At 37.8% G+C, this 22,723-nt stretch overlaps 1 protein-coding gene and 1 non-coding gene across 2 annotated transcripts in view; one reads left to right on the forward strand and one right to left on the reverse strand.

The window, feature by feature from the left end:
* The window catches only part of LOC122119901 (vomeronasal type-2 receptor 116-like), a 68,551-nt gene that overhangs the window by 42,543 nt on the left and 3,285 nt on the right, over nt 1-22,723 (forward strand). Inside the window, exons 4-9 of the mRNA XM_042693959.1 lie at nt 9,071-9,365; nt 11,039-11,845; nt 12,703-12,930; nt 13,923-14,046; nt 17,606-18,513; nt 20,931-21,012. Coding sequence (XP_042549893.1) covers nt 9,071-9,365; nt 11,039-11,845; nt 12,703-12,930; nt 13,923-14,046; nt 17,606-18,513; nt 20,931-21,012 — 2,444 coding nt within the window. The remainder of the gene's footprint in view (nt 1-9,070; nt 9,366-11,038; nt 11,846-12,702; nt 12,931-13,922; nt 14,047-17,605; nt 18,514-20,930; nt 21,013-22,723) is intronic.
* On the reverse strand, nt 20,354-20,463 carry LOC122120011. Its single transcript, XR_006149633.1, has one exon. It is a non-coding gene; the product is annotated as a U6 spliceosomal RNA (small nuclear RNA).

Here is a 22,723-nt window from a genome sequence, read left to right on the forward strand (position 1 = left end):
GTAGCTTGCCACACAGTGATGTTGGGACAAGCAATTACTGTCTTCCCCATTATTGAAGAGATCTGAATCATCGAAGGATCCAAACTCTGCTTTTTCCTTTCACTCCTAGATACTTGTTTTTATTTTATTTTATTTTACTTCATTGTAAAGATGCTGTACAGAGGGGTTACAGTTACATGAATAAGGCAATGAGTACATTTCTTGCCGAGTATTGTTACCCCCTCCCTTGTTGTTTTCCACTATCCCTTTTCTCTCCCACCTCCCTCACTCCTCTTCCCAATCCTCCTGCCCCAAGTTGTAAAGTTCATTTCCAATATACTATCTTTTGGGTATCATTGTTGCAATGGGTCATCCTGTGTCCTTGTTTCAGTGTTTTGTTGTTCCTTCTCCCCTCCCTAAGTTAGACAAATGTATTTAGAAGATACAGGGTGCCAAAATCAAGTACAGTGACAACAGGTGATATACCATAGGGGGAAAACATACAAGGAAACAAAAAAATCACATAATACATTAAAAACAATAACAACAAAGAAAGACCTCTTGTGTCCATATCTTTCATTTCACCTAGCATCACCTTATATTTGTACATAGCTTTTGAGCTTTTCTGCTCATCTGATAAAATTATTGCAAATGATGGAAACCAAGGGACCTATATTTCTTTGGGTCTGGCTTACTTCACTTTCTATGATTTCTTCCAAGTCTTTCCATTTCCTAAAAATGGGGTTGTGTCATTTTTTCTGATGGAAGCATAGCATTCCATTGTGTATATATACCACATTTTCTTGATCCATTCATCTACTGAAGGGCATCTGGGTTGGTTCCATATCTTACTTGTTTTCTTTTGTCGGTCTTGGGGCCTGAACTCTGGGCCTGGGCACTGTCCTCAGCTCTTCAGCTCAAGGCTAGTGCTCTACCATTTAAACCACAGCATCACTTCCAGCTTTTTCTGCTTATATGGTGTTGAGGAATCAAACCCAGGATTTCATGCATGCAAGGCAACCACTCTCCAATGAGCCATCATCCCAGCCCACTTGTTCTTAAACTCCAGTTTTTCTACTTTTACTTGATTTTCCTTTCCCTGACATCCCTAATTATATTAAATGATTTTGTTAGTGCTCTTTTATAGACACATTGAATCTTATTTCTCTAATATCTGTATATTTCTTAGCTCCTTGAAAATATAAAGAGTTGTTATTGGTAATCAGGAAGTAAAATGTATGGATGGTATTGGTTAAAGGTATTAATATGTCCTCTAGAATGTCTTTGTCATAAATAGACTATTGCATTAGGTGTCAGAGGGCAAAAATTTGACTCAACTCTATACCCACAGACAACATGGTAATGTTTTTCAGTTGCCATTCCAAACTAGTGCAAGCCAGGTTTTTTTCGCAAGTTTTTTTAGGTATCACAGAACAAGATTTATTGTTTGTTTGTTTGTTTGTTTATATCAGCTCTGGGCCTTGAACTCAGAGCTTGGGCACTCTTCCTCAGCCTTTCAGCTTAAGGCTGGTGCTCTACCACTTGGGACACAGCTTCATGTCCAGCTTGTTTTTATTGTGAAAATACCATACAGAGGGGTTACAATGAGCAAGGTAATGAGTCCATTTCTTTTTTTTTTATTGTGAAAATACTGTACAGAGGGGTTACAATTACATGGGCAAGATAATGAGTACATTTCTTATCAAGCATTGTTGCCTCCTCCTTTGTTTCCCCTTCCCATCCCTTCCCATCTCCCCCCTCCCTCCACCCTACCTACTCCCCCGCCCCCCCGCAAAATTTGTAAAGCTTGTTTTTCGACATAAGAACTTTTACATCTCATTGTTGCAGTGGGTCCACCTGTATCCTTAATTAAACAATTTGTTTTTCCCTTCACCTCTCCAAATTAACCAACATCAAATACAGTGAAAACAGGGGTTTTTTTTGTGTGTGTGTCTTCCTAGTTTAGCTTTGGAAAGTGCTCCATGACATTTAATCCATGTTATAAAATTTATTGACATGTCATTTTCTGTACAGACCTTAAATGATCTTTTGTGCTTCTGTTTTCATGGTACTTGCTTCAGTCTTTTCTCCATTTTTCATTGCCTAAGACAAGGACTTTTTCCTTTATTTTAAGAATCTCCTCTTTGCTTTATTGATTATTATTACTGTGTTTTTATTCTCAATTTCTTTTACTCTAACTCAATTATTTCATTCACTGTTAATTTTGCGTTTAGTTGTTTATCTAGTTTCTTGAAATGCAGTTAAGCTTTTTTAATACTCAACTTTGTATAATGGTGTTATGGTTTCCATTAAAGCAAGAAACTTGAGTATATGGGTGAGGCTGGGAAAGATGGGGAAGAACAATCGAAGTAATGATATTGAGATACATTGTACTTATCAACTGACATGTTGAATTTAAACCTCTTTGGACAATTAAGGATTAAAAAAAGCCAGGTGCTGTTGCCTCATGCTTGTAATCCTAGCTACTCTGGTGGCCAAGGTCTGAGGATAGCAGTACAAAACTAGCCCAGATGGAAAGTCTATGACATTTTTATGTCTAATTAATTACAGAAAAAATCAGAGGTGGGGTTGTGGTAGAGCACTAGCCTTGACCACAAAGAAGCTCATGAAGAGTGCCCATGCCATGAATTGAAGCCCAGGATAGGAAAAAAGAAAAGAAGAAAAAAATTATTTTAATCTTCCTTTTGCAATATCCATAGAATTTGGTATTGTTTGCATTTTCAGTTTTTATTTCTTGAATTTTGACTTGACCATTTGGTGGCTTAATAATAATTCATTGAAATTTTGTGTATGTTCAGATTTCCCTAATTTTACTCTTACTACACCATGGTCTCAATGTTTGTTAAAGAAAAATTCAATATTTGTTAAATTTTTAGGCTGGTTTTGAGTCATCTTTCTTAATCTATCAGGGAAAATGTTCAATGTGTGAAGAAGTGATGTCCTGTTCATAAATTGGTTGATATGCTCCATAGGTGTGAAGCTCACTTTGATTTAGAGTGAAATTTCTCTGTGATGAATCCCTGTTCATTTTTCTGAATGATCTCTCTAGACATTGTTTAGTGATGATTGTATTGGGGACCCTCTCTCTTTTCTACTAATATTTCCTTTATGTAGTGAAGTGCTTGGATAATGAGTATATATATATATATATACACATTTATCTATATATATACATATATATATATATACATATATATATATATATATATATATATATATACATTTAAAATTGGTAAGTCATGTTGGTGATTTGATATGTAGTTGTTTTTTTCTTTCTTTTTCTTTTTGTCAGTCCTGAGGCTTGAAATCTGGGCCTGGGCACTATCACTCAGCTCTTCAGCTCAAGGTGAGAGCTCTAACACTTAAGCCACAGTTCCACTTCCTCTGTTTGTTATTGAACTGTGATCTTTGTCACTTTTCATTACATTGCAAGTCTATTTGACATGATGTGTTAAGGATACTCCTGCTTTCTTTTGGTTTCCACTTGCATGGACTGCCTCCACTCCATAACTTGCAGTGTATAGAGCCCTTAAAGATGATGTGGGGTTTTTGAGGCAACATAGAGTTTGGCATATGTTGGTACTGGGGTCTGAAATCAGAACCTGGGTGCAGGTTCAGAGCTCTTTTGCTCAAAGTTATTGCTCCACAATACTTTTGTGGCATGTCCACTTCCAGCGTTTTGAGGCTCACTGGAGTTCAATCTCATGTTTCTTCCTGTCTGGGCAGGAAAAAGTCAGATCTCAGCCTCTTGAGTATCTGGATTACAGGCATGATCCACATGTGCTTGGCTTCAGTCACCTATCTTTTAAATGAAGAAATTTATGTATGCTTGATCCTAGTGACAGTTCACAGATCACTTCTCTTTTTGTCATTTTATAACTTGTGATCTAGTTTCACTTAGTGGTTAATAGGTGGGTTCACTAGTAGTCTATTTTGATTTCTCTTTTTGTTTAAGACTGGGGTTTAAACTTGGTATTTGATACTTTTGTTCATTGGCGGCTGCCCTATCATGTGATCCAAGCCTTTTACTCCTGTTTTGATTTCTTAGTTATTCCAGAACAAGGGACATATTTATGTGTTTTTTCCTTGCAGACTTGAGAGTCTTCCATATATTCCTATACACTTTGCTTGTGAGATCTTGACCATAAGGCAGCTACTGTAGCTGTCATTGTGAAAGTTCTATTAAGCTTTGATCTCCCTAACCATGAATATTTGTACTTTTGTGTACCTTAAGATAGGAACCCATAGAATATTCCTCAATATAATAAGGGCTGTATATTACAAACCAACATCCAGCCTTATATTTAATTGGGAAAAGTTAAAGCCATTCCCTCCAAATTCAGGAATGAGACAAGGATGCCCACTTTCTCCTTTCCTCTTCAACATTGGGCTGGAATTTCTAGCAAGAGTAATAAAGCAAAAGAGAAGCACATGGGGATACAAATAAGACAGAAGAAGTAAAGCCATCCCTCTTTGCATATGACATGATCCTGTATTGAGTTGATTTGAAACTTGGACAAAGTAGTGGGGTATAAAATCAACCCACAAAAATCATTAGTCTTCCTGTATGCCAAAAATGAAAAGAGCAATGCTGAAATCAGGAAAGCAGCTCCATTTGCCATAGCCTCAAAGAATTAAAATACCTAGGAATTAACTTAACCTAAGGTATGAAGGACCTCTATTGTGAAAACTTTAAACCTCTGTAAAAAGAAATTGAAGCAGACTTAAGGAAATGGAAAAACCTATTGTGCTACTGTATGGGGAAAACTAACATAGTAAAACTGACAGTTCTGCCCAGAGCAATGTACAAATTCAAGGTAGTACTCATCAAAATCCCAGAGTTTCTTCAAAGAAATAGAAAAATCAATAAAAAATTGATATTGGACAATAAAAGACCCAGGATAGCATGAACAATCCTTAGGAGGAAGAAAAGTGCTGGAGAAATGTCAAAACCAAACTTCAAGTTTTACTACAAAGTCATAGTAATAAAGCATCTTAGTATTGGCACACGAATAGGCCTAAGGATTAATCGAATAGAATAGAAACCCAGAAATAAGCCCACAAACATACAGCCACCAACAACATGAGTTGGAGGAAAGACAGCCTCTTCAACAAATGGTGCTTGCAAAATTTGACTATCTACATGCAGAAAACTGCAGCTAGATACTCATATATTACCCTGTACTAGAATCAACTCTAAATGGATGAAAGATCATGTAAGGAGAGATACTGTGAAAATATTATAGGAAGTAGTGCGGGAAACTCTAGGCCTCCTAGGCAAGACTCAAAATTTCCTAAATAAAGATCCAAAATGAAACAAATCATAGAAAGACTGGATAAATTGGATAGTATCAACTGAAGACATTCTGTGTGGCAAAGGACATAGCTAGCAAGGTAAATAGAAGCCTACAGTATGGGAGAGCTTTACTAGCTATGCATCAGACAAGGGCTCATATCCAAAATATACTTAGAGCTCAAACACTAAACCCCCACCCCCTAAAAAACCTTGAAAACTCAACAACCCAATCAATGAATGGGCTAAAGACTCAAAGATGTGTCCAAAAGGAACTCTATTACACTCTTGGTGGTAATGTAAACTTGTTCAAGCACACTGGAAAGTACTATGGAGGTCCTTAAAAGAGTCAACATTGATCTCTATGAGCCTGCAGTCCCACTCCTGGGCATTTATCCTATGGACTACAAATAAGACTACACTAAAGCCACCAGCTCAACTATGTTCATTGCAGCATTGTTTATGAAAATCAAGATATGGAATCAACCTAGCTGTCCCTCATTGGATGAATGGATCAACAAATTGTGGTATATATACACAATGGAATTTTACTCATCCATCAGAAAGAATGATATTGCACAATTTCTAAGGAAATGGAAAGTCTTGAAAAAAATTGTATTAAATGAAATTATCCAGAGTCAAAGAAACATAGGCTGCATGGTTTCCCTCATTTGTGGTAACTAGAATGTGCCTATGAATCTACAAGTAAACAAAGTGAATCATTTAAAAATACACACACATATATGCACATATACTGGGAAATGATAAATTATATAGGACTCTACACATTCACACAATGAGACCAAAAGAGGTTATGCATAGGAGTGTTTGAGAAAGGCTCAATAACTATGTGCACCTGATCATATAAAGTAATATTCTATGAAATGAACTCCAAGAATGGAAACAAGAGATACTTTTTAGTTCCCATTGTTGCTGTTTTTCTTTTCTTTTCTTTTTGTGTTGTTTGTTTGTATTTTGGAGGATAGAGAAGGGCACATAGAAGGTGGAACAAGGGTGAATAAATACAATAGTGGTACTCACTACACAGTATGTGGAAAATGAACTTTGTCTTATCACTGGGGACAGGAAGGAAAAATCAGGAGAGAACAATGGAAGGGGAGACATGGTTCAAAAAGAATTGTACTCATGAAAAGCCCAGTCTGACTGTGCAGCTGTGTCCTTCTTGAACCTTCGTGCTCTCGCGTGGCACGATCCACAGTGAAGGAGGAGGGAGAGGAAGCCAAGGAGCAACAGTGATTCTCTTACCAGCACAGGCTAAAGGCTGCAGTTCACTATACAGTTGGTTGCCTTTGCAAAGAAGTTGAATTGGACAAAAAGATGCCGTTTGGCAAACAGACCATTGCAACAATCTTGGAGCTGACTTTTCGGCAATGCAATAATTTTGCCAAAGACCTTGAGATGTTTGTCAGACACGCGAAAAGAAGCACAATTAACACTGATGACATGAAGCTCTTAGTGAGAAGAACCAGAAGATTGCTCAATTTACTCTAGAATGAAAAACAAAGAAGAAAAAGAAATTGGAGGATGGAAACAAAAACCCCAGGGAGCACAGAGACGATGAGATGGTAGAGTAAGAGTGAAGTTTTTTCTCTGTTCTGGAATAAGGCGGCTTTCAGCAGATAGAGCTACCTCAACCCTGAGTAATGTAGTCAAGGGAATCCTTTCTTTTTTTTTCCCAAGAGTAGCAAAGCTTTATTTGAACATGGCTAAAGGCCACATAGGCAGCCTCACCACAGAGGCAGAAGCTGCTGCTGCTGTGCTGGTGTGGGCTTGGGGACAGATTTTAATGGTGCTACTTGAGATTCTTCTGATTGGCGGCTGCTTGTCCATAGGCCTTGTTGATTGGTTGTTTCTCTCTCTGAACATGGTTTTGACTTTCTTGGTATTTTGTTCCTGCCATGACTCCTTCTGTAGGGAGAACTTTACTCCACATTCCCTCCCTCCCCGCCACCACCAGGACAACAAATTCAGCTCTGATTTAAGTGGTGGATTCATCTTGGAATTGCTTAGAGATGGGTAGAGTTATAATGAGGTCTCTGCCTGCCACAAAGTGAATTCTTACAGGATAGAGATGCTTTCAAAGAAAAAAAATGATGAGGTGGCTTTTGTGTTGTATTTTGTAAGCCATTAACTTAAAAAGCTAGTTTAAAAGAGAGCTGGGGATCCCAGCAAAATATCTCCATGTCTTCTTCAAGCCTGTGAAAAAGGCATGTGTGTGAACACTGTGTCCCATGACGTCATGGTAAAATGTTAGCAATTAAACATGATGGATTTTTTCACAAAAAAAGAATTGTACTCATTACTCATTACCTGATTCATGTAACTATAAGCCTTCTTTTTATCAACTCTACAATAATAAAAAAGTTTTATTCTGTTGTTCTTTGCTTAAAAAGAATTTTACCTTATACATCCATTTATTAAACCCCAAACAAGCAGTGACATTTAGATTTTTTTTTTAATTTACCAATTTCTAACGAATATTTTTCACATCTACAATTCTTTCCTTGGTTAAGTTTTCCACATGCGTATTTTCAATCTTTTTAGATTTTCTTCAGGCTCACTATTTTCTTCTGTTTTACTGTTTTAAAATGAATTTCTTACTTTTGTTATAAAGGTGATTACAGAGGGGTTGATTTTCAAAAGCCAGGTACATTTCTTCTTGGATAATTTCATCCTTTCCTTCATTCTCACCCAGTTTTAAAATTTTATTTTGAGTTAGCATACATCAATGACAAGAAGGACTTCCATTTTGATCATTACATACATGCATATAGGAAATATTGGACAAGTCCACTCATTTGTTTTAGCATTCTACTTCTATCATTTCGTTTTTTAAAATAGTGTGTGGAGTTTCATTATGTTGTCATTTATATATATGACAGAGGGGGGAGAAAGGAAGAAAGAGTGACAGAGTGAGTGGACTTTGAGCCTCTTTACTCCCTGTATCATTTCCTTTTCAGTATCTCAATGTACATATTTGCCAAGCAAGTAATGCATTTCCCAGACCTGCAGTTCACCATGGGAGATCACCATGGGAGATTTGGAACAGGGATTTCAGCATAAGGCTTCATTTCATGACAATTCTCTCCCCATCTCCCAGGTTGGAGGCTCCTTTCTTCATGAATAGTTTCTTGAAATTTAGTCAAGTGAGTTAACATGGGAAATTACTTTCTGTTGCATCTTTAAAGCATCTTACTTGCTCTGCTATATAAATCAGACCTAAGATCTATCCCTTGATATTTGAATTTTTTTGTTCTGGTAGCTACTGCAAAAAGAGCTGTTGAAGGTGGTGGATCTCTGGGAGAACTGTAGGATCTTCCTCAAATGAGACCATCACTTGCCATGTAACTATGTAACATAAACTGGGTGGTTGAAAAACAAAGATTTGATCTTCCTCAAATGAGACCATCACTTGCCATGTAACTATGTAACATAAACTGGGTGGTTGAAAAACAAAGATTTGTTTACATACCCATAGAGCTAGTTTCCCCAAGATCAAGCAGATGATAGTTTGTGTCTCATGAGAGATTATTTCATGCTTTATGGAAACCAAACTTTTTGGTGTATTGCATATGAAAGGGAGAGAAATCGCCCTCTCTGAACATTCATGTGGACATTACATTACCAATGCATCCTGAAGAGTGTTCTATTTCAATATATTCATTTTGCAAAGAAACAAACCTTAATTCATCAGAATCATTGCATTCACTTGAAGATATATTTTGAATAACTCTTGATAAATTTCTGATGTCTACATTGCAGGTTTATCATGAAGAACTACCAGTTTGTTCTGGCCTTGGCTTTTGCTGTTGAGGAAATCAACAAGAACCCTGATCTTTTACCTAATATGACTCTGGGTTTTGATATCTATAATGTGGATTTCAGAGCTCGGTCAACACTTGAGAATCCCTTTACTTGGCTTTCTGGGCAATACAATATCCCTAATTATACCTGCATGAGAGAAAGTAACTCTGTAGCAGTACTCACAGGAATATCAGGAATAATATCTGCCCAGATTGGGACACTTCTAGAACTCTATAAGTTTCCACAGGTGAGGATGGGAGGGATGCAGATGTGAAAATTGTCTACTTTGGTGCTTTTTTATGATGATAGGAAGATATAAGATATAAAAACCTATCTAATTTTATGATATCAAAGGCTAAATACACAAACAGTGGGGAATTCATGTTTCCATTATTTAAGAGAGGATAGGGAAGTTGGAGCAGAAGAGGGAATGACCTGGGGCTGAGAGCCTATTGAATAATTTTGTAGAAAGCAACCAGGAAGTGGGAAATACTTTAAAAATATGAAATTAGTCTCTGCCCACTGAGCTATATCACTCACCCCCACTTTAATCATGTTCCCCAATAAAATTTGCATTATGTCTAATAAAAATGTGAAATTAAAAAAATAAACATGTGAAATTAGACAGATGCTGGTGGGTTATGCTTGTATTCCTAGCTAACTCAAGGTGGATGGGGTATAAGGATAGTGGTTGAAGCCAGCTTTGGCAGGCAAAGACATGAGGCATTTATCTCCAAAGAACCAGCAAAAAAGCTGGAGGTAGGTGAGTCAGGCATCCATGACTCACATTTGTAATACTAGCAACTCAGGAGGTTGAGATCTGAGAATCATAATTTGAAGCCAGCACAGGCAGTGAGACTCATCTCCATATAAGCAGAAAACCTTTGGCAATCTGGCTCAAAGTGATAGAGTGGTAGCCTTGAGTGAAAAAGCTCAGGGGCAGTGCCCAGACACTCAGTTCAGGCCTTAGGACTGACAAGAAAGAAAGAAAGAAACAAAGAAAAAAGAAAGAAAGGAAGGAAGGAGAAAGAAAGAAAGAAAGAAAGAAAGAAAGAAAGAAAGAAAGAAAGAAAGGAAGGAAGGAAGGAAGGAAGGAAGGAAGGAAGGAAGGAAGGAAGGAAGGAAGGAAGAAAGAAAGAAAGAAAGAAAGAAAGAAAGAAAGAAAGAAAGGAAGATAGATTGAAGAAAGCTGGAAGTGCTATGGCTCCAAGTGGTAGAGTGCTAGCATTTAGCACTAAAGCTCAGGCACCAGAGTTCAAGTCCTAGGACCTACAAAAAATACACAACACAAAAAAGCAAAAAACAAAACTGAAGTTATTTAGTCAGGCTAAGACAAAATGGGCAGGTTTTCTCTCATATATGGAAGTTTAAAATATAAACCTGAAATATGAAAATGCATACATGGCCATAAGCAAATATACATGATAAAACTGACTGAAGAATGGTGTACAAAATGGTGGATTTCCATGGTATAATTGTTCTGAAAAATGAGCAGAGGAAGTTGAAATATGTTATACCTAATAATAGAGGTAAGTTTAAAGGGAATGATGTGGGGAACAAAGGAATAAAGAGATGAGTGATGGCAAATATAGTTATAATATTCAAGTATATATATATATATATATATATATATATATATATATATATATATATATATATATATATATATGAGTGGGGTTGGTATAGATGGGGGAGGAGAATAGAAACAGTGACACTGATCAACAAGCATTACACACAAACTGACATGCACAGATGAAAGATCTTTGTATAGCTATTTTAAAACAATTTAAAATTTGTTTTCTAAAACTATAAAAGATTTCCTTCCTTTCAATCATTTAATCCTTTCTTACTATAAGTCAAGACTGAGATTGTAAAGGTTGGCAATCCTTTTATAGACTCTTTAATTTTCTTTCCTTTTAGCTTACCTATGGACCTTTAGATCCTGTCTTGAGTGACAAAAGCAAGTTTCCTTCTCTCTATCAGATGGCCCCAAAGGACACATCACTAGCCATTGCCATGGTCTCTTTGATGCTTCATTTCAGCTGGAACTGGGTGGGGCTGTTGATCTCACTAGATGAAAGTGGTTTATGGATAATTCCAGAATTGAGGGAAGAGATGGCCAAGAACAGAGTCTGTGTAGCCTTTGAGCATGTGATTCCAAGGACTATCCTGACACAAGTATTAAACATAATGACAATCCATCGCAAGATTAGTAAATCATCAGCAAATGTGTTTATCATTTATGGTGATAATGAATACCTACTAGAATTAATGACTTATTTTGGGAAGATTTTAATGTCAGGCAAAGTTTGGCTTATGACTTCACAGAGTGATTTATCCATCAGTAGAAGATATTTCATCTTAGGCTCATTCCATGTTCCTCTCATGTTTTCACACCACCATTCAGACATTTCTGGGTTTAAGAATTATGTCAGGGAAGTCAATCCTTCCAAATACCCAGAAGACTTTTACCTTGCTAGGCTGTGGGTTCTCTCTTTTAATTGCTCCCATTCTGAGTCTGACTGTATAACATGGGAGAACTGTCCCCAGGATGCCTCCTTGGAGTGGTTGCCTGGACACATTTTTGACATGGCCATGTTTGAAGAGAGTTACAATATATACAACTCTGTGTATGCTGTGGTCCATTCACTTCACAAGATGCTTCTTCATCAAACAAAGATGCCACTGGTGGGAAATGGGAAAGGGATGGTGCCTTCCCCTGCACAGGTAAGGTCTTATTTGTTAGATCTGACACACCAAAAATTAAGTGAATCTAAATATGTTCAAGCTTTTACAAATCCCAAGAGAAACTTTGTTTAAATGTTTCTGAAGTTTCTTCACACCTGAAGGGAGGAAATGCATTTCATGTTTCCAATAGGATTTTTGTGTTACAAATGACCTCAGTAAACTCACGGCTAATGTTTTCAGACTTGTAAATCTAGCTTTTCCTATGAGTTTCTTAAATACCAAAGGATTATCAACTATTTATGTAATTAAGTACTTAAATGATGATGCTTTCAGAAAGTAGCTGGAGGGATAAGTGGAGCAGGAAAGATGGGGGAGAATAATGTAATAGGTGACACTGATTAAGATGTATTCATAAACTGACTCATTGAATTGAAACCCTTTTTTGTAATACTTAAAGATAATAATAAAAAATTTAAAAATCAATGTACCACTTCCAAGTGTAAAATATTAATAAACAAATATATATTTGAAAAGTAAATGAGCTTGTTGAATTCCACTTTAGATACTATTAATTTAGCTAATTGCTACTCCCTGGGTATTCACAAATGAGCAGTTCTGAACCTTTAACTATGAAACTCAGACCTGTCTCATTCACGACTATTTATGTGGAGGTGGTTTATCTTGAAAAGAGGCCTTGTGATCCTTTCCTTGAGTGAGTAGCATTCAGAAACATTATTTCAGTCCTCTATAGACCTTTGTTTTGTTCTACTGCATGTGGTGTATGTCTTAATCTAGAAGGATAAAGCGGATACTAAAGACAATGAGGGGCATTGCAGAATTTAGGCTTTCTCTCTTCACTCTTGGATTCACTTCACCATAAGATGTATCTCTTTTAGCTGCACCCTTTTCTGAAGAAGATTCAATTTTATAATTCTGCTGGAGACAAAGTGATTTTGGGTGAGAAAGAAAAAATAGAAGCAGAGTATGACATTGTGAACATTTGGAATTTTCCAGAAGGTCTTGAAGTTAAGGTGAAAGTAGGACTATTTTCTCCATATGCTCCACATGGTCATCAACTGTCAATAGCTGAAGATATGATAGAGTGGACCATAGGAACTACTGAGGTGAGTAAGACCTGACCACAATGACTAGAACTAAATAAAAGAAAATAATCCCTAGATTTCATGTCCACCTGGTCTTATTAGTTATACAACATTGTAAATTTAATAACTTTCAGCTTGAATAACTTACTTATTTGCTGATTCTTTGATGAAAAAGGAACATACTAATTCTATAAGTGTAAATGTTAGTTTATTTATTATCAGAGAAACCTAAATGACATGTTATAACAATTTTCTAATGTGGTGACAAAACACCTGAGGAATCAATTTATAAAGTAGCAAGGTTCATTTTGCTCCCACTGAGGTTACTTCTGTCCAGACTAACTTGACCTGTAATTTATGCATCAAGGGTGACAGGAATTATCTAACAAGACTGTACCAGAAGAAGATTTTCACTTCCTTACAACTGGTCATCAGAGAGGAAGAGATGATGAGCCTGGAGTTCACATGATCCAATATAGGGGATGTCTTGTTATCATGTTTAAGAAATCAGTAGGAGACAAACAATAATGAATTTGCCAGGCTCCTGTGACTCATACCTGTAATCCTAGCTGCTCAGGAGGCTGAGATCTGAGCATTGAGATTGAAAGTCAGCCTGGGCTGGAAAATCTGTGAGACTCTTGTCTCCAATTAGCCACAAAAAGCTGGAAATTGAGGTGTGGCCCCAATTTTTCTGAGAAAAATAGCTCAGGGAAAGTGCCCAGAGTTCCAGCTCCAGAATCAGCACACACACACACACACACACACATGCATGCACACTCATACACACACAAATTAAAGAAGTTCCTTAAGGTTTGCCATCAATGACTATTTTAGGATTAGGTTTTACCTCTTAAAGGTTCAGTACTTCCCAATAGTACATTGGGCTACAGATCAAGATTAGCTTTAATCATATAGAAATTATGTTTAATGGTCCAGTTGTTAAGAACACTTAACTGTTTAGTGTGGTATGTAAAAGTCTAAACACTTATCAACACGTATCTGATTTTCCTCAGACTCCTCACTCAATTTGCAGTGAAAGTTGTGGTCCTGGATTCAGGAAATCCCCTCAGGAGGAAAAGGCTGCCTGTTGCTTTGATTGTATCCCTTGCCTACAGGATGAGATTTCTAATGGGACAGGTAAGTCCATGACTAAGTAAAAATTCTTCCTACTGTTCTCTGATTAATTCAATAGAAATCAAGAAGCCAAAGCTTCCCTTCCTTCAGTTACTAAGTTGATTGTATTGTTCCTTGAATTTACACAAATCATCCATTTGAATTACATCTAGCATTATTTTTTCTCTAGCCCAATGTATGTATGGCTATTTCAAGAAATACTTGATACTCTTTAATGTAAGTTTAACTTCTAATATTAATATAAAGTCATATTAAGGACAGGCTCTCCATGTTTTTCAAGATTGCCATTACAAAACAAGGAAAACATGGATCTTATACACAGTGCTCTTGCCACAGAGCAAGTGCTTAGAAGCTTGGTTTGATTTAAGAAACAAACAACTGTTGTGCATAGGATGATATTAGAGCTTCAAAGATTGGTTTGATTCTCTGTTCCCCACTGCTTCACAGGTGAAGAGTAAAGACAAATACAATGTCATGAATTCAAGGACATGCCACAGGGCTTTATTAACATTTCATATATACATATATGTTAGCCATATTATCCACAATTTTAAATGGACTTAGGAAGTTGTGCAGAGTGATAAGAATTAATATTATAGCAGCATAAAATAGTGTAGAAAATCATTTTTAGGATATTAAAATTGACAAAATAGCATATTATCAATATGTTTGATAGCCAATGAAGGTTAAGGTTGAATCTGATTTTTAAAAAAGCATAAAAGAAATACAAATCAGAAGGGGAAGCAATGCTTGATAGGAAATGTACTCATTATCTTACTCACGTAATTGTCAGCCCTCTGTATAGTATCCTTACAATACAAATATATATTTAATAAAAAGAAATGCAAATCCAAACAACATTGAGATTCCAACTCACCCCAGTTAGAATGGCTATAATCAAGAACTCTAATAACAACAGATGCTGAAGGGGATGTGGCCAGAGGAAACCCTACTGCATTGTTGGTGGGAGTGTAACCTTGTTCAACCACTTTGGAAAGCAGTATGGAGGTTCCTCAGAAGACTCCACATAGAGCTCCCCTATAATCCAGCAATCCCACTTTTGGGCATTTACCCAAATAATCACAAACAAGGCCATACTAGAGCTACCAGCATAACTATGTTTATTGCAGCATTATTCACCATAGCTAAGATACAGAACCAACCTAGATGCCCTCAGTAGATGAATGGATCAAAAAATGTGATAGATCACACACACACACACACACACACACACACACACACAAACACACACACACTCACACACACACACACACACACATACACACACACACTGGAATCCTATACCTCCATCAGGAGGAAATGGAAATGGAAATGTTAGGAAATGGAAAGACTTGGAAAAAAATCATATTAAGTGAAGTAAGCCAGACTCAGAACTATAGGTACCATGGCACCATATTTACCATAACTAGTACACATCTAAGGTAATCTTACCAGACAAGCAGAAAAGGTCAAAAGCTATGCACATATGATCTTATAAGATGAAGCTAAGTGAAACAAACCCCAAGATAGGGACAGAAGAGCTTTTTTTTTGTTGCTGTTGTTTTTAATGTATTTAAATTTTACTCTGTGATTTTTTTGTTTCTTTTTTATGTTCATCCCCCATGGTATAACCCTGTTTTCACTGTATTTGTTTCCAGTACCCTGATTCTTGTATATTCATTTTTCTAATTTGAGGAGGGGAAGGGAAACAACAAAATGCTGAAACAAGGATACAGGTTGACCCATTGTAACAATGAGATGTACAAGACAGTATGTTGAAAATGAACTTTACAACTTGGAGGGAAGGGAGGAGTTAGGGAGGTGGAGAAAGAAGGGATGGTAGGGGAAAAGCAAAGGTGGGGGTAATAATGCTCTATGGGAAATGTACTCATTATCTTACTCATGTAATTGTAACCCCTCTGTACAATATATTTACAATAAAATATATATATCTAAAAGACCAGTGTGGGAGTGAGGTTGAAATTATGGTTTAGAGAAGAGAAAAAAATTCTTATACTACTTGGTAATACATTTATGATCACAAATACTGACCTGTTAGTTTTTTAAAATAATTTTTATTGTGATTAAATGATTACATAAATTTCACACATTTTACAGTATTGTGAAATAGTGATACTTAAAGTCACAAATACATTTTCACCTTCATGAGCCAAATTGTCATTATTGTGGTCTATAAAGTTTGTGAATTCTATGAGCTATTTCTTCCACATCGGGTGGTATGTACACTTCTTTCCTTTAGCTTAGTGTTGGCTGTTCCCTCTAACCCTCTCATTCCTTCCCTTCCATTGCTGCCCTTGAGTTGCTTAGTTTGTTTTCATCAATGTCCAGTGCAGTTGATGGAACCCCTCTGTTGTATGTTTTCCCCTGTCTCCCTGTGATTCTGTGTCCTCCTCCTTGTTTCCCTTAGATGTAGCATATATATATCAACAGCATGGGGTCATTTAGTAATGATATGACAAGATGAGTGGAGGTCCTTTGTTTCTCAAGTCCTGTTTTGTTTTTGTTTTTGTTTTATCAGTTGTGGGGCCTTACCTCTGGGCCTGGGCTCTGTCCCTGAGCTCTTCAGCTCAAGGCTAGAGCTCTACCACTTGAGCCACAGTGCCACTTCCGGCTTTTTCTCCTTATCTGATGCTGAGGAATCAAACCCAGGGCCTCATGCATGCAAGGCAAACACTCTACCACTGAGTTACCTTCCCAGCCCTCAAATCCTTTGTCATATCTCCTTACATTCTATATGTAACATCTACATATAAGGGATATCATGTGCCATTTGTCTCTCTACTCTTGGCTTACCTCGCTCAAAATGATTTGTTCTAGTTCCATCCATTTCCCTGTGAATGCCCTTATTTTGTCATTTCTAATGGCTGCATAATATTCCATTGTATATAGGTATCACAGTTTTTGGATCCATTCACCTATAGTGGGGCATCTGGGTTGTTTCCATTTCTCAGTTATTGTGAATAGTGCTGCAACATGGAGGTGCAGGTGTCTTTGTATCCTGGTTCCTGTTTCTCAGGGTAGATGCTTAGGAGTGGTATAGCTGGGTCATACAGGAGGTCTATATTCAGCTTTCTGGGTATCTCCAGACTGCTTTTCAAACAGGTTGTATTAGGGTACATTCCCACAAGCAGTGCAATAAGGTTCCTCTTTCTCCATATCCCCTCCAGCATTTGTTGTTGCCTGAATTTAGTTTGTGGGCCATTCTGACTGGGTTAAGGTGGTATCTCAGAGTTATTTTTATTTGCATTTCTTTTACAGCCAGTAGTGATGAACATTTCCTCATGTGTTTGCCATTTTTATCTCTTCTTCTGAGAAGTACCTCTTTAGTTCCCTTCCCCATTTAGTAATTGTTTTGTTAGGATTGGGAAGAATTACTTTCTTGAGTTCCTTGTATATAATGGATATTAGTCCTTTGTTTGATATTTTGCTGGTATTTTTTTTTCTGACATGTTAGTTTCATCTCTAAGCAGGGAGTTTAATTTCCATTAAAGAAAGTGCATTATTTAAATGGGAACTAATGGTTATTTATCTTCCTCGCCAGATATGGAGCAGTGTGTGAAGTGTCCAGATCATCTGTATGCCAACTCAGAGAGAAACCAGTGCCTCTTGAGGGCTGAAAGTTTCCTGGCCCATGGAGAACCCTTGGGCATGGTCTTGGCCTCTATGGCTCTCTGCTTCTCCACACTCACTGCTGCGGTACTAGGGGTTTTTGTGAAATACCAAGACACTCCCATTGTCAAGGCCAATAACCGGGCTCTCAGCTACATTCTGCTCACCTCCCTCATCTTTTGTTTCCTCTGTTCCTTGCTTTTTATTGGTCGTCCTGCCACAGTCACCTGCATCCTGCAGCAGGTCACATTTGGAGTTGTGTTCACTGTGGCCATTTCTACTGTCTTGGCCAAAACAGTGACTGTGGTACTGGCCTTCAAGGCCACTTCTCCAGGGAGAAGAATGAGATGGCTGCTGGTATCAGGGGCTCCTAACTTCATCATCCCCATCTGCACCCTCATCCAGGTGACCCTCTATGGCCTCTGGCTGCGAATCTCTCCTCCCTTTGTGGACACAGATGCACACTCTGAGCATGGCCACATTATCATCCTGTGCAACATGGGCTCCCTCACTGCCTTCTACTGTGTCCTGGGATACCTGGGCGCCCTGGCCCTGGCCAGCTTTACTGTGGCTTTTCTGGTCAGGAACCTGCCTGACACCTTCAATGAAGCCAAGTTCCTGACCTTCAGCATGCTGGTGTTCTGCAGTGTGTGGCTCACCTTCCTGCCTGTCTACCACAGTGCCAAGGGGAAGGTCATGGTGGCTGTGGAGGTCTTCTCCATCTTGTCTTCCAGTGCAGGGCTCCTGGGCTGCATTTTTGCTCCCAAGTGCTACATTATCTTGTTAAAGTCAGATAGAAACTCTCTGCGTGGCTTCAGGGATAAACAAATACATGGAAAAGTAAGATTTAAGATTAATCCTATGTGTTTGATCAATATATAGAAGTTCTGAATTAAATTGACACCGTTTTTGCTGTAAGCTATTAGTTCATACTATGGGACTTACTGCAACGTGTAAATAGCCCTTAGTCATTTGTCAACTTGTAACCATTAGTACCTCAATGTAATTTGATTCTCTCTCTCTCACACTCACTCTCGCTCTCTCACTCTCTCTTGCTCTCCTCTCTTCTCTCTCTCTTTCTCTCTCTCTCTCATTCCTCCAATCAAATATGAATTAACACTACCATTCCCAATTAGTATATTACCCCTGTTTTCTTTCTTTTTTTCCAGTCTTGGGCCTGGGTGCTGTCCCTCAGCTCTTCAGCTCAATGCTAGTGCTCTATCACTTGAGCCACATCAACACTTCTGGCTTTTTCTGCTTATGTGGTGCTGAGGAATCAAATCCAGGCCTCACGCATGCAAGGCAAGCACTCTACCACTGAGCCACTTTCCCAGCCCCTGACTTACCCTTGATTTCTCAGTTACCTTCAAACTATTACAACAAAACATATCTTCTTTATATCATATTTATTAGCTATTTCCACAAATATTTTCATTTTAACATAGTTCCATCTTGTAATATGCTCATTAGAGTATACTGAATTCAGTTAGTTATGTATTACCTTTCACATATTTGCCTTTTGAAAGGCTGCTTAAATGTTACACAAATACATTTTAACCTTGTCTCACAATATATTGAGTTTATGAACTATTATTCGATGAAAGTTGTTGAGGCAAAATAGGACCAGTTGACTCAACTATGTTGGATAAATTAGTAAATTTATCCTTACTTAGTTACTGTATATTATGATACTGTAAATATATATATATTAAATACTCATTTATTATATTTTTGCTGTCATATTACCAATAGATGTTTTAGGATATATTAATAATCTGAAGAGGTTGCTCATAATGTTGATCATATTATAAATTATGCATTCATAAATAATGACATAATAAATTAATATGTCACATCATGTCAGTCCTTCCTGCTCTCTTCCATTGTTTATCATCTCTTTCTTCTGCATTTGCATTTTGCTAATATGATTATTGTTTGTAGAGCTATAAGTTTATATTACTTTTCTTTTTGTAGGAAATATTATAATATATTGATGAGAAATATCTGAATGTCACTTTTATTTTTTAAATACGTTTTTTATTTTAAAAATAGTGTACAGAGGGGTTGCAGTTACATGAATAAGGTAATGAGTATATTTCCTTTCGAGCATTGTTACCTCCTCTTTTGTTTTTCCCCTACTGTCCCTTCCCACCCCACCTCCCCAACTTCTCCCTCCTCCCCATAAGTTGTAAAGTTCATTTTCAACATGGTGTCTTGAACAACTCATTGTTACAATGGGTCAAACTGTATCCCTATTTAAGCATTTTGTTTTTCCCTTCCCTCCCCAAATTAGAAAAGTGTATATACAAGATGGAGGGCACCAGAATCAAATACAGTGAATACAGGTGCTGTACCATGGGGGCAAAACATGCAAGGTGCAGAGCACCAACATCGAATACATTAAAAATAGGGGCTATACCATGGGGGAAGAACATACAAAAGAAACAAAAGTATCACATAGTACATTATAATTGTTAAAAAACAATAGCAAGAAAGAAAAAAACCACTTGTGTCCCTATTTTGGCGTTCATTTCGCTTAACATCTTTTTTATTGTTTTTAATATTTTTTTATTGTGAAAATACTGTACAGAGGGGTTACAATTACATGGGCCAGATAATGAGTACATTTCTTATCAAGCATTGTAGCTTCCTCCTTTGTTTCCCCTTCTCATCCTTTCCCATAAAAAAAGAACACTTCACGAATTTGTGTGTCATCCTAGCACAGGGGCCATGCTAATCTTCTCTGTATCATTCCAATTTTGGTATATGTGCTGCCGAAGTGATGGTCACATGTACATAGTTTTTTTTGTTTTGTTTTTTACCTTTTCTGCTTGTCCTAGACATACACTAATTATTGCAGATAAGGGAAACCATGGGACCTATGTTTCTTTGGGCCTACATTACTTCACTTAATATCATTTTTTCCAAGTCTTTCCATTTCCTAATAAATGGGGCAATGCCATTCTTTCTGATGAAGGCATAGAATTCCATTGTACATAGATGAATGGATCTGAATGTCACTTTTTGAGGCAATCTTTTTCATTAAGGGCAGCAGTAAAATGTTTGATTATAAGCAATCAAAATTACTCTTGAAAATTTCTTAAACCATCCAAAAACACATAATGCACAATTTGTATATACAATCATGTACAAAAATATGTATTGGAGGGCTGGGGGTGTATTCCCATGTGTCCCCTCATCCAGATGACCCTCTGTGGACTCTGACTGGGGACTTTTTCTTCCCCTTATTGACACAGATGCATACTCTGAACGTGGCCATGTCATCATTCTGTGTAACAAGGGCTCCCTCACTGCCTTCTACTGTGTCTTGGGATAACTGTTTTTTTGTTTGTTTTTTGTTTTTGGAGGTATTTTGTGGGGGGGGGGTCAGTCATGAGGCCTAAATTCTGGGCCTGGGCACTGTCCCACTGTGCCACTTCCAGCTTTTTCTGCTTATGTGGGGCTGAGGAATCAATCCCAGGGCCTCATAGATGCATGACAAGCACTCTACCACTGAACCACCTTCCCAGTCCTAATACCTGATTTTCTTCGCCTGGCCAGCTTCACTGTGGCTTTTCTGGCCAAGGACCTCTCTAACTCCTTCAAGGAAGCCAAGTTCCTAACCTTCAGCATTCTGGTGTTCTGTAGTATCTGGCTTACTTTTGTACATGTCTATCACAGTGCCAAGGGGAAGGTAATGGTGGCTGTGTAGGCCTTCTCCATCTTGGCCTCCAATGAGGGGCTCTTGGGATCTTTGCTCCCAAGTGCTACATCATTTTGTTAACTCTAGAGATAATTTTTCTGCATGGCTTCTGGGACAAAACAAATACTTCGAGAAAAAAAAACCCTCTTAAGATGAAACTTACATGTTTGAGCAACTGTTCAGGAGAAAGTTTAGACTAAATCTAAATTCCTTTTTCCTGTTAGATACTAACTTACATCGAGGGAATCACTTCAATGACTAAGTGACTCTTACTCATTTCTCTTGTAATGGTACAGTCACAAGTTGTAGCCAAAGCCAGGTAAATTTGAATTTTATTCTGTACATGTCTGGTTCTTCCTATTTTCTCTATACATAATCCAACCATCTCTGCTAGTATATTTTCACTGTTGACCTGTTTTCTCTTTGAGGGCCTTTGATACCAGGCCATGAGACCTGAAAGCATTAAAGAGCTTGGAATGCCAGCTCAAAGTGCCCTTGGAATGCTGAGGGCTGAGCTCAAGTAAGGTCAAGAGATTAAGGCTGACAGAGGTCAAAGATACTATCCTGTGTGTTTAAATTAAAGTTGTTTGGACACTAAGAGCTTAAGTCCTTGGAGGTAGGATGGAGGTCTCTTTTACAGATGGAATATTTCATGGTTCCCTTCTGATCCCTAATGATAAGAGACTCAATTGGGAATGTGTAGAGTACTCACAACTTGGGGGCCTTAAAACAACTGAGTGCTCTATCTTGTCATTTGCATCCTGAGCTCCAGAACACTTGTTAGCTTTCCAAGGATTCATGAAGGGGGGAGGGGGACCAGATCTGTGGATGTGGACAGCAAGAAGAGAGGGGACAGCCCTAGATGCTAGGATGAACACAGGAGCTGCTTCTGATAGAAAGAAGCTGTACATTTATCTTTGTTGGCTTATCTGCCCTTTTAGGAATGAGTAGAACACTCATTATTTGGGGCTTTAAAAGACTTGCTTTTAGGCCCCAATGTTTTAAGGCCTCCAAGTTCCGAGTGCTCTATCTTGTCATTTGCATCCTGAGTTCCAAAACACTCGATAGCTTTCCAAGAATTCCAGGGAAAAAATGAGATCTGTGGATGTGGACAGTGAGGGGAATGGGGACAGCTCTAGATGTTAAGATGAACCCAAGAGGACTTCTGACAGAAAGAAGCTGTATATTTATCTTTGTTGGCTTGTCTGTCCTTTGGGAATGAGTAGAACACTCAGAACTTGGGGGGTCTTAAAACAAATATTATACCTCATATTAATGGTTATAACCACAAGACAGACTGATTTCCTAGTCTCTGCACTTATCTGTAGTCACTATTCCCTCTGTACC

Source organism: Dipodomys spectabilis, unplaced genomic scaffold (genome assembly GCF_019054845.1).
Source record: "Dipodomys spectabilis isolate Male_0828 unplaced genomic scaffold, ASM1905484v1 ptg000173l, whole genome shotgun sequence".
NCBI lineage: Eukaryota > Metazoa > Chordata > Mammalia > Rodentia > Heteromyidae > Dipodomys > Dipodomys spectabilis.